The 15087-nt window shown below is 46.7% G+C and overlaps 1 protein-coding gene across 1 annotated transcript in view; it reads right to left on the bottom strand.

Moving 5' to 3' along the window:
• Window positions 1-13634, bottom strand: part of UBAP2L (ubiquitin associated protein 2 like) — a 26493-nt gene extending 12859 nt beyond the window's left edge. Inside the window, exons 1-10 of the mRNA XM_005429404.2 lie at window positions 13485-13634; window positions 12896-12973; window positions 11700-11810; window positions 9181-9349; window positions 8772-8867; window positions 8036-8081; window positions 7224-7333; window positions 2374-2426; window positions 860-945; window positions 247-418 (exon numbers count right to left, since the gene is read on the bottom strand). Of these exons, the coding sequence (XP_005429461.1) occupies window positions 247-418; window positions 860-945; window positions 2374-2426; window positions 7224-7333; window positions 8036-8081; window positions 8772-8867; window positions 9181-9349; window positions 11700-11810; window positions 12896-12973; window positions 13485-13574 (1011 nt within the window). The 5' untranslated portion in view covers window positions 13575-13634. The remainder of the gene's footprint in view (window positions 1-246; window positions 419-859; window positions 946-2373; window positions 2427-7223; window positions 7334-8035; window positions 8082-8771; window positions 8868-9180; window positions 9350-11699; window positions 11811-12895; window positions 12974-13484) is intronic.
• Window positions 13635-15087: the final 1453 nt, after the last annotated feature.

Genomic DNA, 15087 nt, shown 5'->3' with positions numbered 1-15087 from the left:
CAGGAATGAAGCATGTGCTGCAAATCTGACAAGGGCAGCAGGGGAGGAATTATCACAATTATTTCAAATTGAGCAATGAACTTCAGGCCACTGCTTTTAAAGCAGACTAGCAAATCATTTCACTCTACCAGCCCCAAGCAGAGAGCATCAGGATTGTATTTCCTATATCACCCAAACAGACACAACAACAGGGGATAACAGCAACCTCAGGCAAACACCCACTGGCAGAGACCAGCACTTCCTTACCATGCTGTGGTGAGAGAAGGAGTTTCCAGAGGCAGGCTGGGATAGAGCACTCTGTTTAGAATTGCTGAACACCAGTGGCTGTGCCAGGGAAGGAGTCTGAGATGACTCCAGGTTTGTTGACTCATTCTCCATAGAAGAGGGTGTCTTTCCTAGCAGGACTGCGAGATCAATTCTGGGTAGACAAAGACCCACTGAGGTTACCAAAGCTCCCACTTCCATGAGAACAGATTCCCCCTTGAGCCTCACAGCTTTTACTTTACAAATTGAAGGAATCTGCAGAACGAACTCAAAACTGCCAGCAGCAGCCTCAAAAAGTCAGACTGACCAAGCAAGACCCTGCATGGCCTTTGATTTTAAATAATTTTAAAATTACATTAATTTAACACAGCAAAATGCCCCCAAACCTGAAGAACTAGCAATAGAGCATATACTAATCCTAATCCAGGATTAAGACCCAATAACTCCTAAATCAACTCTTCCATTTAAATCCACCCCACCTCATTCAGAGCTGCTGCATTTTGGCTAGGTAGAAAGGTTTAGTTGAAGATGGCAAATTGCTCCAAGACTCATGTGCCACTTTTCCCAGGTAAACAGCATCACCATGGGCTCTCACCTTTGTCCAGCTGTGATTGTCACATTCTCAGCAGGGAGAGGCACTGAAGACACATTGGAGGCCGTGAAGATCTTTGTCTCTGACAGCTGAAGGATAAAGAAGGGAAAAAAAATCCAAAAGTGAGAACAGCACCTCATAACAGTCCCTATGACACAAAGCACATGAATGTTTGAGACAAACAGCTACAGAAAAACTCAAAATTCAAGTGCTTAGACTGAAATTTTTTTAGCATTTGGCTCCCATCAGAATCAGCTTCTATTTAATTTGTCTCTTCTCAGGTAAGTGCACAAATCATCTGCCAGTGGAAAAAAAACCTCTTAAATGCTTCTACAAATTTCCCATAGTCCCTAACTCCCCTAGGGCTGCCCTAGGACTCTGGGCTGTTGCTCTGAGTCAATGGCATGCAGCACAGACCTGCAAAAGCCCCAGCACAGTAGGTGCAAGCACTGGTAGCAAAGAGAAACTTCTCATCCATAGATAAGCTTCCAGTGATCTGGGCTCACCTGGATGATCTGACCAACAGATCAGCTATGGAAGGGAAAATAATTGCTCAAAATCTGGCGGAAGTTAGTGATGACCTGGCCTGAAACATGTCTGAACATGAACAGCTTCTATTCCAGACTGAGGAGCTGCTACAAACTGAACTGCCAGAGTTTAAGAAGTAAATCCAGAACTCCTGGGAGCATCTCACACACACTGAGGGTAAGAAAGGCTCTCAGAAGCTCCCTTCTAGCAGACACCTGACTGAACAAAGAAAAGCTGCTCCTATCTCCAAACACAGCAGCAGTGCTTCCCCCAGGTGGTGCCTGGCAAACACAGGCTTGCTGTGCTTGCCCATTCTGTCAGCTGAGCCAAAATGAGCACACAAAACTAAGAATCACACCAAAATGCCCAACCCTGCTCCCATCTGCAAGAACAGAAGGCCTTCCTTGATTCAGAGAGGGATTGAAGCCCATTTCAGAAGAAACTTATAGACAGGCTTTAAGAGAAGGTGCTAACAATGTCCACTCTCCCCTGAAGGAGACAAGGTAGAGAACACAAGGTGGTGAGACACACCAAAGAACATGCCAGAAGGTAAAGTCAAGAGCTTCTTTTCCATTCAAATCACAAGGACCAGCAGAGGCACATGATGTGCATGAAACCGTGAAACTGCTGCTGGTGTGATCAAAAGCAAAACTTCCCCAACTGCCACACCACCAGAGCAGTGGAGCAAGAGTCCTGTGTGGAGTCAGGCCAGTTTTTGGAAGAATTCCATCTTGCAGTTACAGGAAATGAGAGGACCAGCCTCAATGCCCCAGGAGATCTCCTCCAGTCTTGGGCCATTATGACAAGCTCTAGAACATATATCCTGCAGAAGATGCAACAATTATTTATTCATCAGAGCTCCTGGGGCTGGGGTTCTGTCCACAGTTTGGGGAGGATGGGCTTTGAGCTCCCCTGGCAGCTCTGTGTGTACAGACAGAACAGCAGCCTGCTGGCAGATGCACAGAGGAGATGGTTCAGAAAATACCTACATCTTCATTCCAGTCCTCCGTGCCCCATTCTTCTGTCGCTGCCCTCCACGCACCTGTAAGGACAACAACAGGTACAGAAGTTATGCATGCATCAAAGCTCTATGTCCAACAGCTGGGGGAGCACTGGGGAGCTTTGCAGGCAGCCAGGAGGATTTCTATTTGCCAATCAGACAAGTTAAAGCACTCAACCTCAACCCAGGCTTTATGGTCAAGATGGGATCCCCTCTGCCTTGCTGGTGTAGGCTGGGATGAAAAAGAGACTGCCAGGCTGGCAGACAGGGCAACAGACATCTTCCCAACACCCAAAAGGGAAGCTGAGCTCTGCAAGGAAGCCCCAGCATCGTCCCCAGCCTCCTTGTGCCATTTTCCTGGCTCCCCTTGTACTGCAGTAGCTGTAGGTTTGTGCAAGCAGTGTTACCCCAGCAGCTCCTCCCTCGTGGCCTTCCTGCCAGCTCTGGCACAGGATTTCACCATCCAGGCAAACCTCAAGTTTCTATAAAACTTAAGGAAAACTGAGCCATTCCCACAGTTCATCTGCCACCCCACAAAAAAATAAAAAAAAGTTTGAAACCTCAGCGCTCCAGAACCTCCTGTGCTCAGGCAAATGGGATTCAGAAAAGAAAATGTATGGGACTAAGCAATTCCTGCATTTTCTGTGACCAGGTTGAGAGATATGCTCAAAGTGTGCAGCTTGAAGCACCAGGAAGAAAAGCAGGAAACCTCAGCTGCAATCCAACACAGCACAATTTAGGTGAGCAAAAATTTACCAGAAAATAAAGAGTTTTGCCTGGCTGCATCTTCAACTTGTTCCAATCCTTGCTTCCATCACAGTTTAATCACTGTACTTTGAATATTATGCGCCAGTTTCAGATTCTATTTAACAAGTAAAATTTGGTTTGGGAAGAGAACAGGAGCTTTCACATCCCCAAAAACCTCAGAGCATAAAGCCAGTCCCATTTTGTACAGCTTGCTTTCAGTTCACACAAACCAGATCAAGAAAATCTGAGAGCACCAGCAGGATTAATCCTGAAGACACTTAGTGGATGGAACAAGCTGGTCTCAGCCCTTTTACAGGATAAAACAAAGCATGTGGAGAAGGAGAACATTCTGAGCTCTTCTGCAGGACACAGATCTCCCCATACAGAACTTCACTTGTGTATTTAAACAACCACTTGTCTGGACTTGGGGGATCCAGTGCATGAAGTGTCAGTGAATTATTCTTTTTTCATTGCTTTTTTTGTCTTGTTTGATGAATTGAGCCAATTCAAGAAGTCTCCCAGGATTTACTGTTTTATATACTCAAGTTTGAAATACTGATATTAATACAACAATACTTTCCAGAGTGCCAGAAGTTTTAAGGCACACTGCCCCTTCCTCCACAGCCAGAACCATCAACACATTCAATGCAAAACCCATCTGCAGTTTAGAAACCTAAATTCCCACACTCCTTAGATTTTTGGTGCCCTCACCAGCAGTGGGAAGGCTGCTTTCCAAATTTTCATGGATCAGAAAAGTCATTCTAGCCCAAGGCTGACCCAGGAGGTGAAGTGGGAGCTGGATGTACCTGCAGCTGGCCCAGAGAGCAGGAAGACAGGAGAGCTGCCCCAAGAGTTTGAGCATGCAGGAACATAGCATGGGGCTCTTAAGTCTTGTTTGATTGGGGAAAATAAGAAAAGAAAAGCAGCACTAAAAGCAGAAGGAAACCCTGCAGATGAAGGACAGCCATTGACAGGGCTTTCCCCAAGCCCTGTCAAGTTTACTCCTCAAATACCAGACACTGACTCAGCATGGCTCGAGGGGCACATGGAGAATCAAAGACCTGTGATGTGTTCACCAGGAACACTCCAGAAAGCTCCCAACTAGCACAGCATGGGAAGCTTTTTTAAAGAAACCAACGGTATCACTCTCCATCAAACTCTTCCGAAGGGGAGAGCTGCAACACAAGCAATACCCTGAGCCTTCTAACATTTCAGAAGGGTGGTGAACAGCAAGCCTTCCTCTCTGCTTTCAGAAAGCCCTTCAAAAAGCTGCTGGTCTTTAAGCTCCTCAAACCAAGAAAAAGAGGAAAAAATAAAATTAAGCCAACAACATGTGCAAATATGAATGTGGTGAAGGAAAAAAAAAATCCCATTTTGTGTCTCCAAGTTTTCTAAATCACCCCCCCAAATCCACTCTCTCTTCATTTTAAACAGGGAGATACCCAGCCTGCTCCTCCCACAGCCCAGCAGGCAGGAATGGATCCAGGCTTGTCACCCTGCACTAGGAAGGCAACACACCCAAAGGCCCCCACGCTGCACCTCGAAGGAATGCTAATCCAAACAAAGCCAAAGGGCAGCAAAATCACAATGGCAGTGCTGGAGCAGATGGCCTTGTGCTGCCTGGGGAAGTTAAAGATTAACCCAAAATGCTCCAACACAGCAGCAGCTCTCCATGTGTCTGCCTGCTTTCAGGCCCTGCACGAGAGACTCCTCAGCCTCAACACTTCTCCTCCTGCCCTGACTTTCAAGAGGAAAGTGGCAAATTCTTCTGGAAGGTCCCTTAGCCTCAACTTCAAAACCTCAGGTTAGATGGAGGAGACAAACAAGATGTTGGCCTGATTATGGACACAATGGAATTCTGTAGATGTGAGCAAACTGCATCCCCTCCTGGCTGTCTCGTGGCTTCCTAAGGATAATATTTGAGCAGGAAATCAAGTGGCAGGCACAGAGCAGCTTTGCCATCAAGCACCCCTCCAAAGCCACCATCATCTTCAGCTGCAGGGAGGTGAAGAGGAGCAGCCAGGCAGGCTGAGCATGCCAGAGCAGCCTTTGGGCCCTGCTCACCCAGCAGCAGCCAAAAGCAGAGGCAAAGCACAGAGAGAGCTCAGCCAGAGCAGCTGCCCTGGCAGCAGGGCTGTGACCCTGAGCAGGAACAGCAGGGAGGACAAAGGAATGGCACAGGGACACCAGCAAGTCACAGTTTTGGGCATGAGAGACACAGGGAGTATGACTGAGCTGCCTCACACCTCCTGCCCTCTGGCACCAGAGCTGCTCTGGGCATCCAGAAGCAATGGCTGAAGTTAAAATTTGCATAATCCACAGGAATTACTGTTAGCTTCTCCCAGTTTACATTCAAAGTGTCAACGTTAGTAAAAGCACAGTCAGAACAAAGTCAAATATTAATTTAAATGAACAAATTAAGAGAGAGAAGAATGACATATCCACAGATATTTCAGATTTTTTAAAAAAAGCTATAAAGTAAAGGTATCCGGGGCAGTTAGTGCACCTGGATGTATCGTACCAGGAGCAGTGTCAAATTTTCGGGGATAATTTGACCCCTCACCCCCAATGAAATCAAGTCCTGAAACAAAAAAAAAAAGAAAAGAAAGACAACCAGTGAAATTTTGACTTAAAGTGTAGGTGAGTTTCATTGCCCCCATGTACACCAGTCACATTGTACCTGTGGATATTATTAATTTAAAGAGATGCCTGTGGCTACTAAATTGCAAACAAAACAACCACACACAACACAGGTGACCAGTGGTGTTGCACAATAAACTTTATAGCTGTGTTGTAGTACTAGAGCAAATCTGAGTTGTCAGAAAAATCTTCAGTTCTCCCACTAACCACACTCTAACCCACTTCATTCCACAATTCCAACAAAACACCAACACAGGGAAATGAAAACCATTCAAACAGAAGCCTGTTCCCACTAGACAGTTAAATTTCCAGCACAGAGAGCTCTGTCCACTCCCTCTGGTATTTAAAACCCCTCCTCAGCTGCCAAGAAGATGATCACTCTGTCTGCTGGTGTTTCATAAAAACACCCTCCTTCCACAATAGCTGTTTTCTGAAGAAAAAAAATAAACAAAACCCATGAAAACACAAAGGAACCACCCCCTTCCCCTGACACCAACAGTATGCAGTAAAAGGTATCCCAGATAATGGGACTTTAATTCTCTCTTTCCAAACCTATCCATTTTTCAGGAAAACAAAGAAGTATGGAAGGGGTCTAAAGCATCATTAACACAGGTGTGGATGCTTCTTATACCCAAGACATGGTATTTACTTAAATACTCAGTGATTGTAGAAAATTAGTTTGACTTTGCAGTGGTGCCAGATTGCTCCTTAAAAAAGACAACAAAACTACCAATGAGCCCTGCCCTCCTCTCCCCTACCCCCCAAAGAAAAGGCTATTTACAGTCAAGGACTGTGACTGTCCCATTCTCACACTGCAAAATCTGAGCTCACCTGTGTCTCAATATTGTGCATACATGAAACAAAACCCAGAGCACCAATTTTCCAATGCAGGAGAATGTGCAGAGGGCAGCTGGGTGCTCAGAATCACCCAGCAAACACATTTGCTTCAAACAGGGAAGGAAGCAGAATTGCTTTCAGCTTGTTTCTGTAACAAAATCCTATCCCCACCATGGTTTGAGCAAGATGACCATGAAAGAATGAATGCTCTCAGTACCAAAATGAAGAGCAATACATCCTACTCCAAGTAATTCTCTGGAGGATGCACCAAACACTTGGAGATCTTGGATCTGCTTATCACACTACAGTTTATAAAAAACACCTTTCCAAGCAGTAGCATGGTTTCTACAGGAAAATAAACAGAGGTGAGTGTTCCTGTGCCTATGTCAGGCAACAGCACCCACAAGCTCACCCCAGAGCAATCACCCAGCTCCGTTTCTAATGTGCAAAGGGTGCAAAGTACCAGGGTCACCGAAATCCATCTCTGAACCAACAACCTGTTCTTCCATCCCTGAGCCTAAACCTGCCTAGAATGTCCTCAGTGCAACTGGATGGAGGCAAACCCCACTCACACTGTCAACACAAGGCAGCACAAGCTCATGGGAAGGCTCTTACTTGTGCCATCGTCCGGCTCGAAGCTGCCGGTGTTGTTCCACGTGTTGTTGCTGTTCCCGTAGTTCTCATCCGTGCTGGCCGGCTCGGCATAGTCAGCTGGGTTGAAAGTTCTGCAAGAAACAAGAGGATGGAAATGGTCACTCTGCCAAAGTGTTTTGAAAGCAATTGATTTTATTCAGACTATAACATGTATCACAAGGCAGCTCTCTCAGCAGAGAGGTGCTTCAGCTACACCAGACATCTCAAGTTTAAGTTATTGTGATGCAGCTTGGGCCTTATTAACAACAAAAAACAAACCCTTCTCCCCCCCAAAAAAAACAAAATAATCCCCCCAAACAAACAAAACAAAAAAAAACAACAAACAAACAAAAAACCCACACCAAAAAAACTCCTCAAGAAAAAATCAAAACACCAAAAAACCCCAAAACAAAAAAAAAAAAACCAAAACCCCAAAACCCCCAAAAAAACCCCAAAACCCCAAAACAAAAAAAAACCCAAACCCCCAAAAAACCCCCAAAACCCCCAACAAAACAAAAAACCCCAACAACACAAAAAAAAACCCAACAACACAAAAAAAAACCCCACAACACAAAAAAAAAACCCCCAACACACAAAAAAAAACCCCCAACACCCAAAAAAACCCCCCCAACAACACAAAAAACCAACAACAAAAACAAAAAAACAACAACAAAAACAAAAAAAACACCCACCCAACAAAACAAAAGAAAATGGGAACAGAAATGACTGATACAAACAGTGCCATTCATGCACAGACTTTTATTTTTGCTGTGGTTTCTCTCAGTGAAACTTACCCCATGCCTTGGGCAGAAAATCTTCCCCCTCGCCGTCCAGAGCCACCTGTAAACACACACACACGTGCACTGCTGTCCCTTGGCTCTACATCACTGGGCAAAGAAACACTTGAACAACACACAGAGGTCCAGAATATGAAAGTGGAGAGGATTTTCCTGGGTTGATGGGATTGCCAGCAACATCTTTGGATGTATGGGAGTGACCTCAGCTGGCTGGCAGCATGATTAGCAGTGCAGCAATCCAGGCTTAACATGAGGTTTCCAGCTGGCATAAACCAGAAGTACTGGGCCCCAGATATTGATTTCTGCAGTATGTGAAGCAGATTTTGGGGTAAAATTAATTTCTGCCCCAAGTATTTAAAGTCCAAGCCAGTGGTGGTGCTCAAATACATGGCTAAGAATGATGAGGATGCAGGTTCTGTTGCTAACAAGCCACTGGCCACCTGCTAAAATAAGTTAACCTTGAGTTTTTAACTTCCCACCTCTGTAATAAAGCACTTTATTTTTCCTAACTCCATGGATGCGATGCAAGAGCTAGGTGCTGTTTCTAGCATATTTAAGAAGGGAAAGCAACATACAGGTACTAAAAGTAAGCATAAGAACAGAAAAACCAAGTGCATATGCTCAGTTTGGCAATTCCTCCCATAAAAGAGGCTTTGGAACCTCATGGGAGATAGATATACTGATAAAACTCTCCTCCTCCCAACCCCCTGGGGACTTCACATCCCGTGTGTACCTCGGCCTCGGCCACGTCCCCGCCTCCCTCTTTCCGTGCCTCTTCCAGACGATCCTCCACTCTTACCACCATCTAATCCATTCTCCTGGCCCCGAACTGAAAGACAGAACAATGCAAAGACAATTTCAAGACTCATCCTGCTTTAAACCACATCTCAAACCCCAAAATGCAGTGGCTGTGTGGGGGACAAGATCACCAAGTGCTCCCTGAACTGCTGATTTAAGCTGATGGAAAGTGAGGCCACCATGCAAAGAATCATCTCAGACAGGGGAGCATTGAACAGATTCACACATGCAGATGGGTGGTTTCCCTCCCAGATGTGTCTGCCCAAAAAGCTCTGCTGCCAGCTGTTACACAGCACAGTGCTTCAGTGGGAGGGTTTTGGGGTTATGAAAGGGAAGGTCCATACACTCTCTTCCACGGGTGGCACCTCGGCCTCGCCTCGGCAGCCCTCCACGTCGTCTGCTGAAATCCCGCTCCCGATCCCGGTTCTCTTTGCTTTCTTCACTGGGTTCTGTCTGTCCACTCTCCTTCTGTCCTGAGACACCTTTCTTCTTCCCAACCATTTCCCAGGAATGCTGAAGGTTTGCAGAGGGGAAAGAAATGAATCCCAGTTAGATCAATGAAAGGTGCAAATACATGAAGATTTAAACGTGCTACAGAGAATGTAACAGGGGTCTCCTCAAATATGGTTTCCAGATCAATTTTTTAAGGAGTCTATCTATCTGTCTACATATAGCACATCATCCTCCTTCAAGCCAAGCTTTCTTACCGTTGACTGGCACACAATTTGAGGTAACAGGAGATGAGTATTTCTGTTTCTGCAAAGATCTACTAAAATTCTTCAATAGAGATGGCATGATACATTTATACCTTGCTTAGGGGAAAAAAAAAGCCTGCCATTTCACACAGCTCACCAGGAGCTCTCAGAATAACCCAGGTAAATGTTTCCAAGTGATCTGCAGTCAACATTTGGGCTAAGTTCTTTAAGCAGATGCAAAGTTATTAACAAAATCTCTCCCTTAAATATCATCTTAGACGGAGAGAAGCATCACAGAATTTAACCAACTTGCAGGCAAGTTCAGCTGCAAAATGTTAAGTCTGCCTCCAGCTCAGTGCCATGGGCCTGCACCCATGTATCTTCTGACAGTTGCAGTGGTTTCATACTCTTAAACTGATGCTGCACACTGTTAGAACAATTTAATATAGTCATAAGTCATTTATAATCACCTGAAAACACAACTGGCAGACAGCTGGGTTTCAATGGCAGCACGCAGGGACAGTGACAAAAACCCCAACAACACAGTGGCACAAACTGCCATCAAACCCAAGGCTTCCAAAGTCTTTCTCCATAGGTATCTGGCTTAGAAATAAACTTTAAAATTATAGTATTCCAAGTAAACATTTTTCAAGTAAATGTTTTTTTTTTTTAATCAAGTTTAATCTAATGCTAAGATCATACCTGCTCCTTTACTGTTTGAAATACATTAACAGCATCTAGCTCAGCAGGCAAGCTGTCTTCAGCACCAAGCAACTACCAGGTCTGTTTCTTGTAAGAAAATCCCCTTTCTGGGATTGACCAGACCCAGAAGCAGCTCCAAGGTGCTGACCAATGGCACTGCAGGGGCTGCCTGTGCTCAGAGATGCTGGGACCACAAGGCCACCAGCCTGGATCAGTGGCAGCCCAGCATTTCTTCCACCAGCTCCCTGCCTGCCTCTCCATGGCCCTGCTGCTCATCCCATAAAGGAGGTGCTGCTGCACAGCTCCATGTGCTGCACACTGTCCTGCTCTCATGAGCAACGTGTTTCTCCAGGTAATTAAACTGCTGTGATAGATAGAAGTCACTGATTACAAAAGGTGTGGAGGAGAACACAGCTGTGGCAGAGCTGTACCTCAGCGATGCACATCCCTATCATTCTCTTTTCTAAAAGGATTTCCAAAAGCTACTTTATTCAGTTGTCAATGGAAAGGGCTTTCTAAAGACAAGGAAGAATGCATGCATGTGTTGTACAGAACTTGTCTGGAGCCAAAGCAAGCAGAGAACCAGACACTGAGGAGCAGCTGCAATACACAAAATATAGTCTGAGGTGTCCAGCTCATCCACATACACCCAGGTCTCATCACAGGCAAAAAAAATGAGCTAAAGCATAATATTCTAAAATGATATTTAGACTCTCAAAGAGTTGAGCTGGCTCCAACCAAACCAGGGTTCCAGGAGGATATGCGATATCAGCAGTGGTCTGGAAGATCTCACATTCCTGGGCTTTTTCTTGCTCTGTAACAGTACTTGCATCTCTGCTGTCTTTGTCACAAAAGGAATGACACCCTGCCTGCAGGAAGGTTCCTCCTAAGCAAGCACTCTTCTTGGGGCTGCTCAGGCTGTTCTCAGCTTGCCTGAGACAAACACCTGCATGAGAAACAGCAGCCAAGCCCAACTCCACAACAACAAACAGAAAAAAGGCCCTCAAAACCATGGCATAGGCAGCAGCACAGAAGCCAGTCAGTGAATCACTGAGAAATGAATCTTTAGGGCCAGAGACACAAAAACCACACTGCTCTGACAGAGAGGAACCCCAGCTGACACACACCTTTCAATGCAGGTTACTCAGCCCTGATGGGGAAAGGCAAGTTCCTTCATACTCACTGGTGTGAAAGCACAGAGAGATGTCACTGTGCCACTGTTGAACTGCTCAGATTCAAAAGTAATAGGAAGGAAATTACTTCTGGCATTTTCTCCTCTATTCCTTCAAACCTAGGGCCATTCTCACAGCCCACAGAGAGCAGCATTCAGCAGCCAGGTCACAGCCACACTGTGGAACTACTCAGTCATGGTGGCTCTCCTTATCTGCACACTCCTGGATGCCTCAGCTGCAAACAGGCAGTTAGACTGAACTAGAGCTCAGGAGATTTGCAGGACCCAGCCCTACCGTGTCAGGATTGCCCTCCAGCAGCACGTTGATGGCTCTGTTGACATCCCCATTGCAGTCATGCAGAGCAATCACACACTCATCCTGGTTCTTGCCTGTGATGTCGATCAGCTGGAGAGAAAACAACACTATGGTCAGCATGTCCAAACCAAGAGGGCACCAAAATCTCTATGGGTCTCTCAGGAGGAAAGCAAGTTGAATCCCAAACCAGAAACCTTTCAACAAAAAATTGAAGGGCTAGGGAATCTCCCCAGCCTTCTCAGCTTAACTGTGTTCTTCAACAAGAAGTGTGAATTTTTGAGTTACCATTGTTTTACCCTGACCCTCCTTTCACTACAACCTCCTTTGCTCAGGATAACACTGTTACCTGCAGAAACAAACTGAAAGTTCAGCACCACAGAAGTTGCTGCACCCAAATCAAGGCAATGCCAAACACAAACACAGGCTGGGGGAGAATGGATGGACAGCAGCCCTGAGGAGAAGGACTTGGGGGTTTGAGTTAACATGACCTGGCCAAGTGCACTGGGAGCCCAGAAAGCCAACACTGCCCTGGGCTCATCCCCAACAGCGTGGGCAGCGTGTGAGGGGGGGATTCTGCCCCTCTCCTCTGCTGAGACCCTGCCCTGCAGAGCTGCTCCAGCTCTGGGCTCCCCAGCCCAGGGAGGACAAGGAGCTGCTGCAGTGAGTCCAGGGGAGGCCACAGAGATGATCTGAGTGCTCTGGAGCTCCTCTGCTCTGCTGACAGCCTGGGAGAGCTGGGGATGTTCAGCTTAGAGAAGTAAAGGCTCCAGGGAGACCTCAGAGCTCCTTCCAGGGCCTAAAGAGGCTCCAAGAGAGCTGGAAAGGGACTTTGGACAAGGGCCTGGGGTGACAGGACAGGGGAATGGCTTTCCGTTGCCAGAGGGCAGAGTTATACAGGCTATTGAGAAGAAATTCTTCCCTCTGAGGGTGGTGAGGCCCTGGCACTGTTGGAACAACTTGGGATAGTGGAAGATATCACCACAGCACAGGGGTGGAACTGGATACCCTTTAACGTCCCTGCTGACCCAAACCATGCTATGATAGAACTTTATGAAGGCAGTCCAAGGAAATTCAGGGAGCAGCCAGGTGTGTTCCTCCCACTCCCCCAGCATTCACACTACTCCCAATGCTGATCTCAGCTTCCTGTCAGAGTTCACCTCCATTTTCACACTCACTTGTTTCACCTTCTCCTCAAAGTCAGCATCGTTGTGGTCCGAAATCATCTGTGCAAGTCGAATCTGTTCTGCAGTAGCCTAAAGAAACCAGGGAGAGACAGAGCACATTGTCAGAGTGGTGCATTTCCAAACCATCCTCCAAAGGCCGTTCTGCTACCCCAAGTTCTCTGGAAACCCTGGAAAGGAATCAGCATGGCAAAGACAAGGGTCAGAGAAGGAAAACTCCAGGGAGATGAAAAAGGAGCAAGAAGAGGAATCTGGAAGAAAGGGAAATACTGATGAATGGCCTCATGGAACTAGATGAGCAGCAGCCACCCAAACCACATCTGTTTTGGGGCAGATCTTACCACCACCACACCACCAGGACCCACTGCAGGTGGCTTCTCAGCCACTTACATTCATTAAAGCATGCAAGGAATGGACAAATGGAAATAAAACCAAAATTCAGCAGCAGCTCCCACTTGGAGACAGACTGGAAACCCCAGTGCCAGCAGCTGCCTTGTGACACACGGGGAGCTCATTTAGGGCAGCCCAGCTGGCAGCACTGAGCAGCCAGGACTCCACTGGGCTCTCTGGACACTGCCCTTACCTGTGGCCGCTGCTTGTGCTGCGTCTGGCTCTGTGTCTGTGTCTGCTCCCAGCTGCCCCGGGCTCGGGTAGTGCCCACCGATGTCATCATTTACAGTATATACAAATAACAGTATTTACAAGGTTCACCTCTGTGGTGGGGCAGGGGAGAAGAGAGAACGGACTGTTAGATACCACAAACAAAGGCAGCACCAAGAGTGAACAATCCCAAAGGTAACACAGCCAGAATGGCTGCTGTAGGTCCCCACCCTCCCCACCACTTCCCCAAAACCACAGTGGGCCAGGCTGCCATCACCACGTGCTCCCAACACAAAATGGCCACTTGTACTTCTTGAAGTTCTCTCTGGATACCATGGCAGAGTGCTCCAGATGGAACATCACCTGCATCCAGGTGGGAGCAGTCAGGCACCAGGAGCCAAAGGAAAATCACAGACTCACAGACTGCTTTGGGTTGGAAGGGACCTTGAAGCTCATCCAGTAGCACCCCCCTGCCATGGGCAGAGACCCCTTCCAACAGCCCACGTTACTCCAAGTCCCATCCAACCTGGCTTTGAATGCTTCCAGAGGTGGGACAGCCACAGCTCCTCTGGGCCTCACCACCCTCACTGTAAAAAAACTCTTTTCCAGGTAATCTAGACTGACCCTCCTTCAGTTTGAAGCCATTCCCAGGACTTGAGGCAAAGATTTTAATAACTTCTTGTTGGAACATGTGTGAGAGGGCACAGATCTGCCATGCACCCAAGCTGAGGCTGTGGCCATCCAATGGAGCAGGAAGGCTTGAAAAAAACTTCAAAAAACCATCACTTGAAGGACAGAGCATCTCAGAGCCTCAGACACATCAGCTACTTCCCCCTCTCCTTTCTTGCCTTTAAATCAGAGCAGGGGAAGCAAAAATGCTCCAGCAATAAATGGTGCTACAGGTCTGTGGAATTTTTGTTTTAAGGAAAACCTGCCCTTGCAGAAGTGCCTATTTCTGCTGTTTTAAATTATTCCCTTGAACTGGAAAAATAATGTTTTTCCTAGTATTCTTGGTCACAAACATACTAAAAAAGTGAATAAGATATCTGCAAGGAATAACAGCCAGTAACTGTTGGATAACACTGCTTGAGGCAAAAAAATCCCAAGAAAAGTTTGAGTGTCCAAAGCAAGCAGAGTTTTCTAAACTCACACTGGGCCTCAGGGCAGGGGTGTTGGAAAGGGATTAGCACTGAGGTTTTACCCTCTTTAGTGCCTTTCAGGCAAAAAGGATGTGAGAGACATCCCACAGCACTTGTCAGGACTCACAGCTTCTGAGCCCTGAAATTTCAATAAGCACAAAATTCACATTTTTGTATTTCATTACAAAGACTGCAAAGCCTTCCCCCAGAGCAGCAGGACCTGCTGCTGTGCCCCAGGCAGACAGGAGGGACACGGGAAGGAGCCAGAGTGCAGAAACAGAGAGCTTAGCAAGACAATCAGGGCAGGATCTGATCTGAAACACTGCTGTCCACGAGCAGGGCAGCACAGGGAAAACAGAGCACCAAGGAGGGAGCCCAGAAGCAGCATTAGCAAACAGTGCAGGAAAAGCTGGGGAATCTCCTGTTGAGGTTTGAATGGGTGAGAAA

Source organism: Geospiza fortis, unplaced genomic scaffold (assembly GCF_000277835.1).
Source record: "Geospiza fortis unplaced genomic scaffold, GeoFor_1.0 scaffold387, whole genome shotgun sequence".
NCBI classification, from domain to species: domain Eukaryota; kingdom Metazoa; phylum Chordata; class Aves; order Passeriformes; family Thraupidae; genus Geospiza; species Geospiza fortis.
This window is presented reverse-complemented; position numbering and strand designations above follow the sequence as displayed.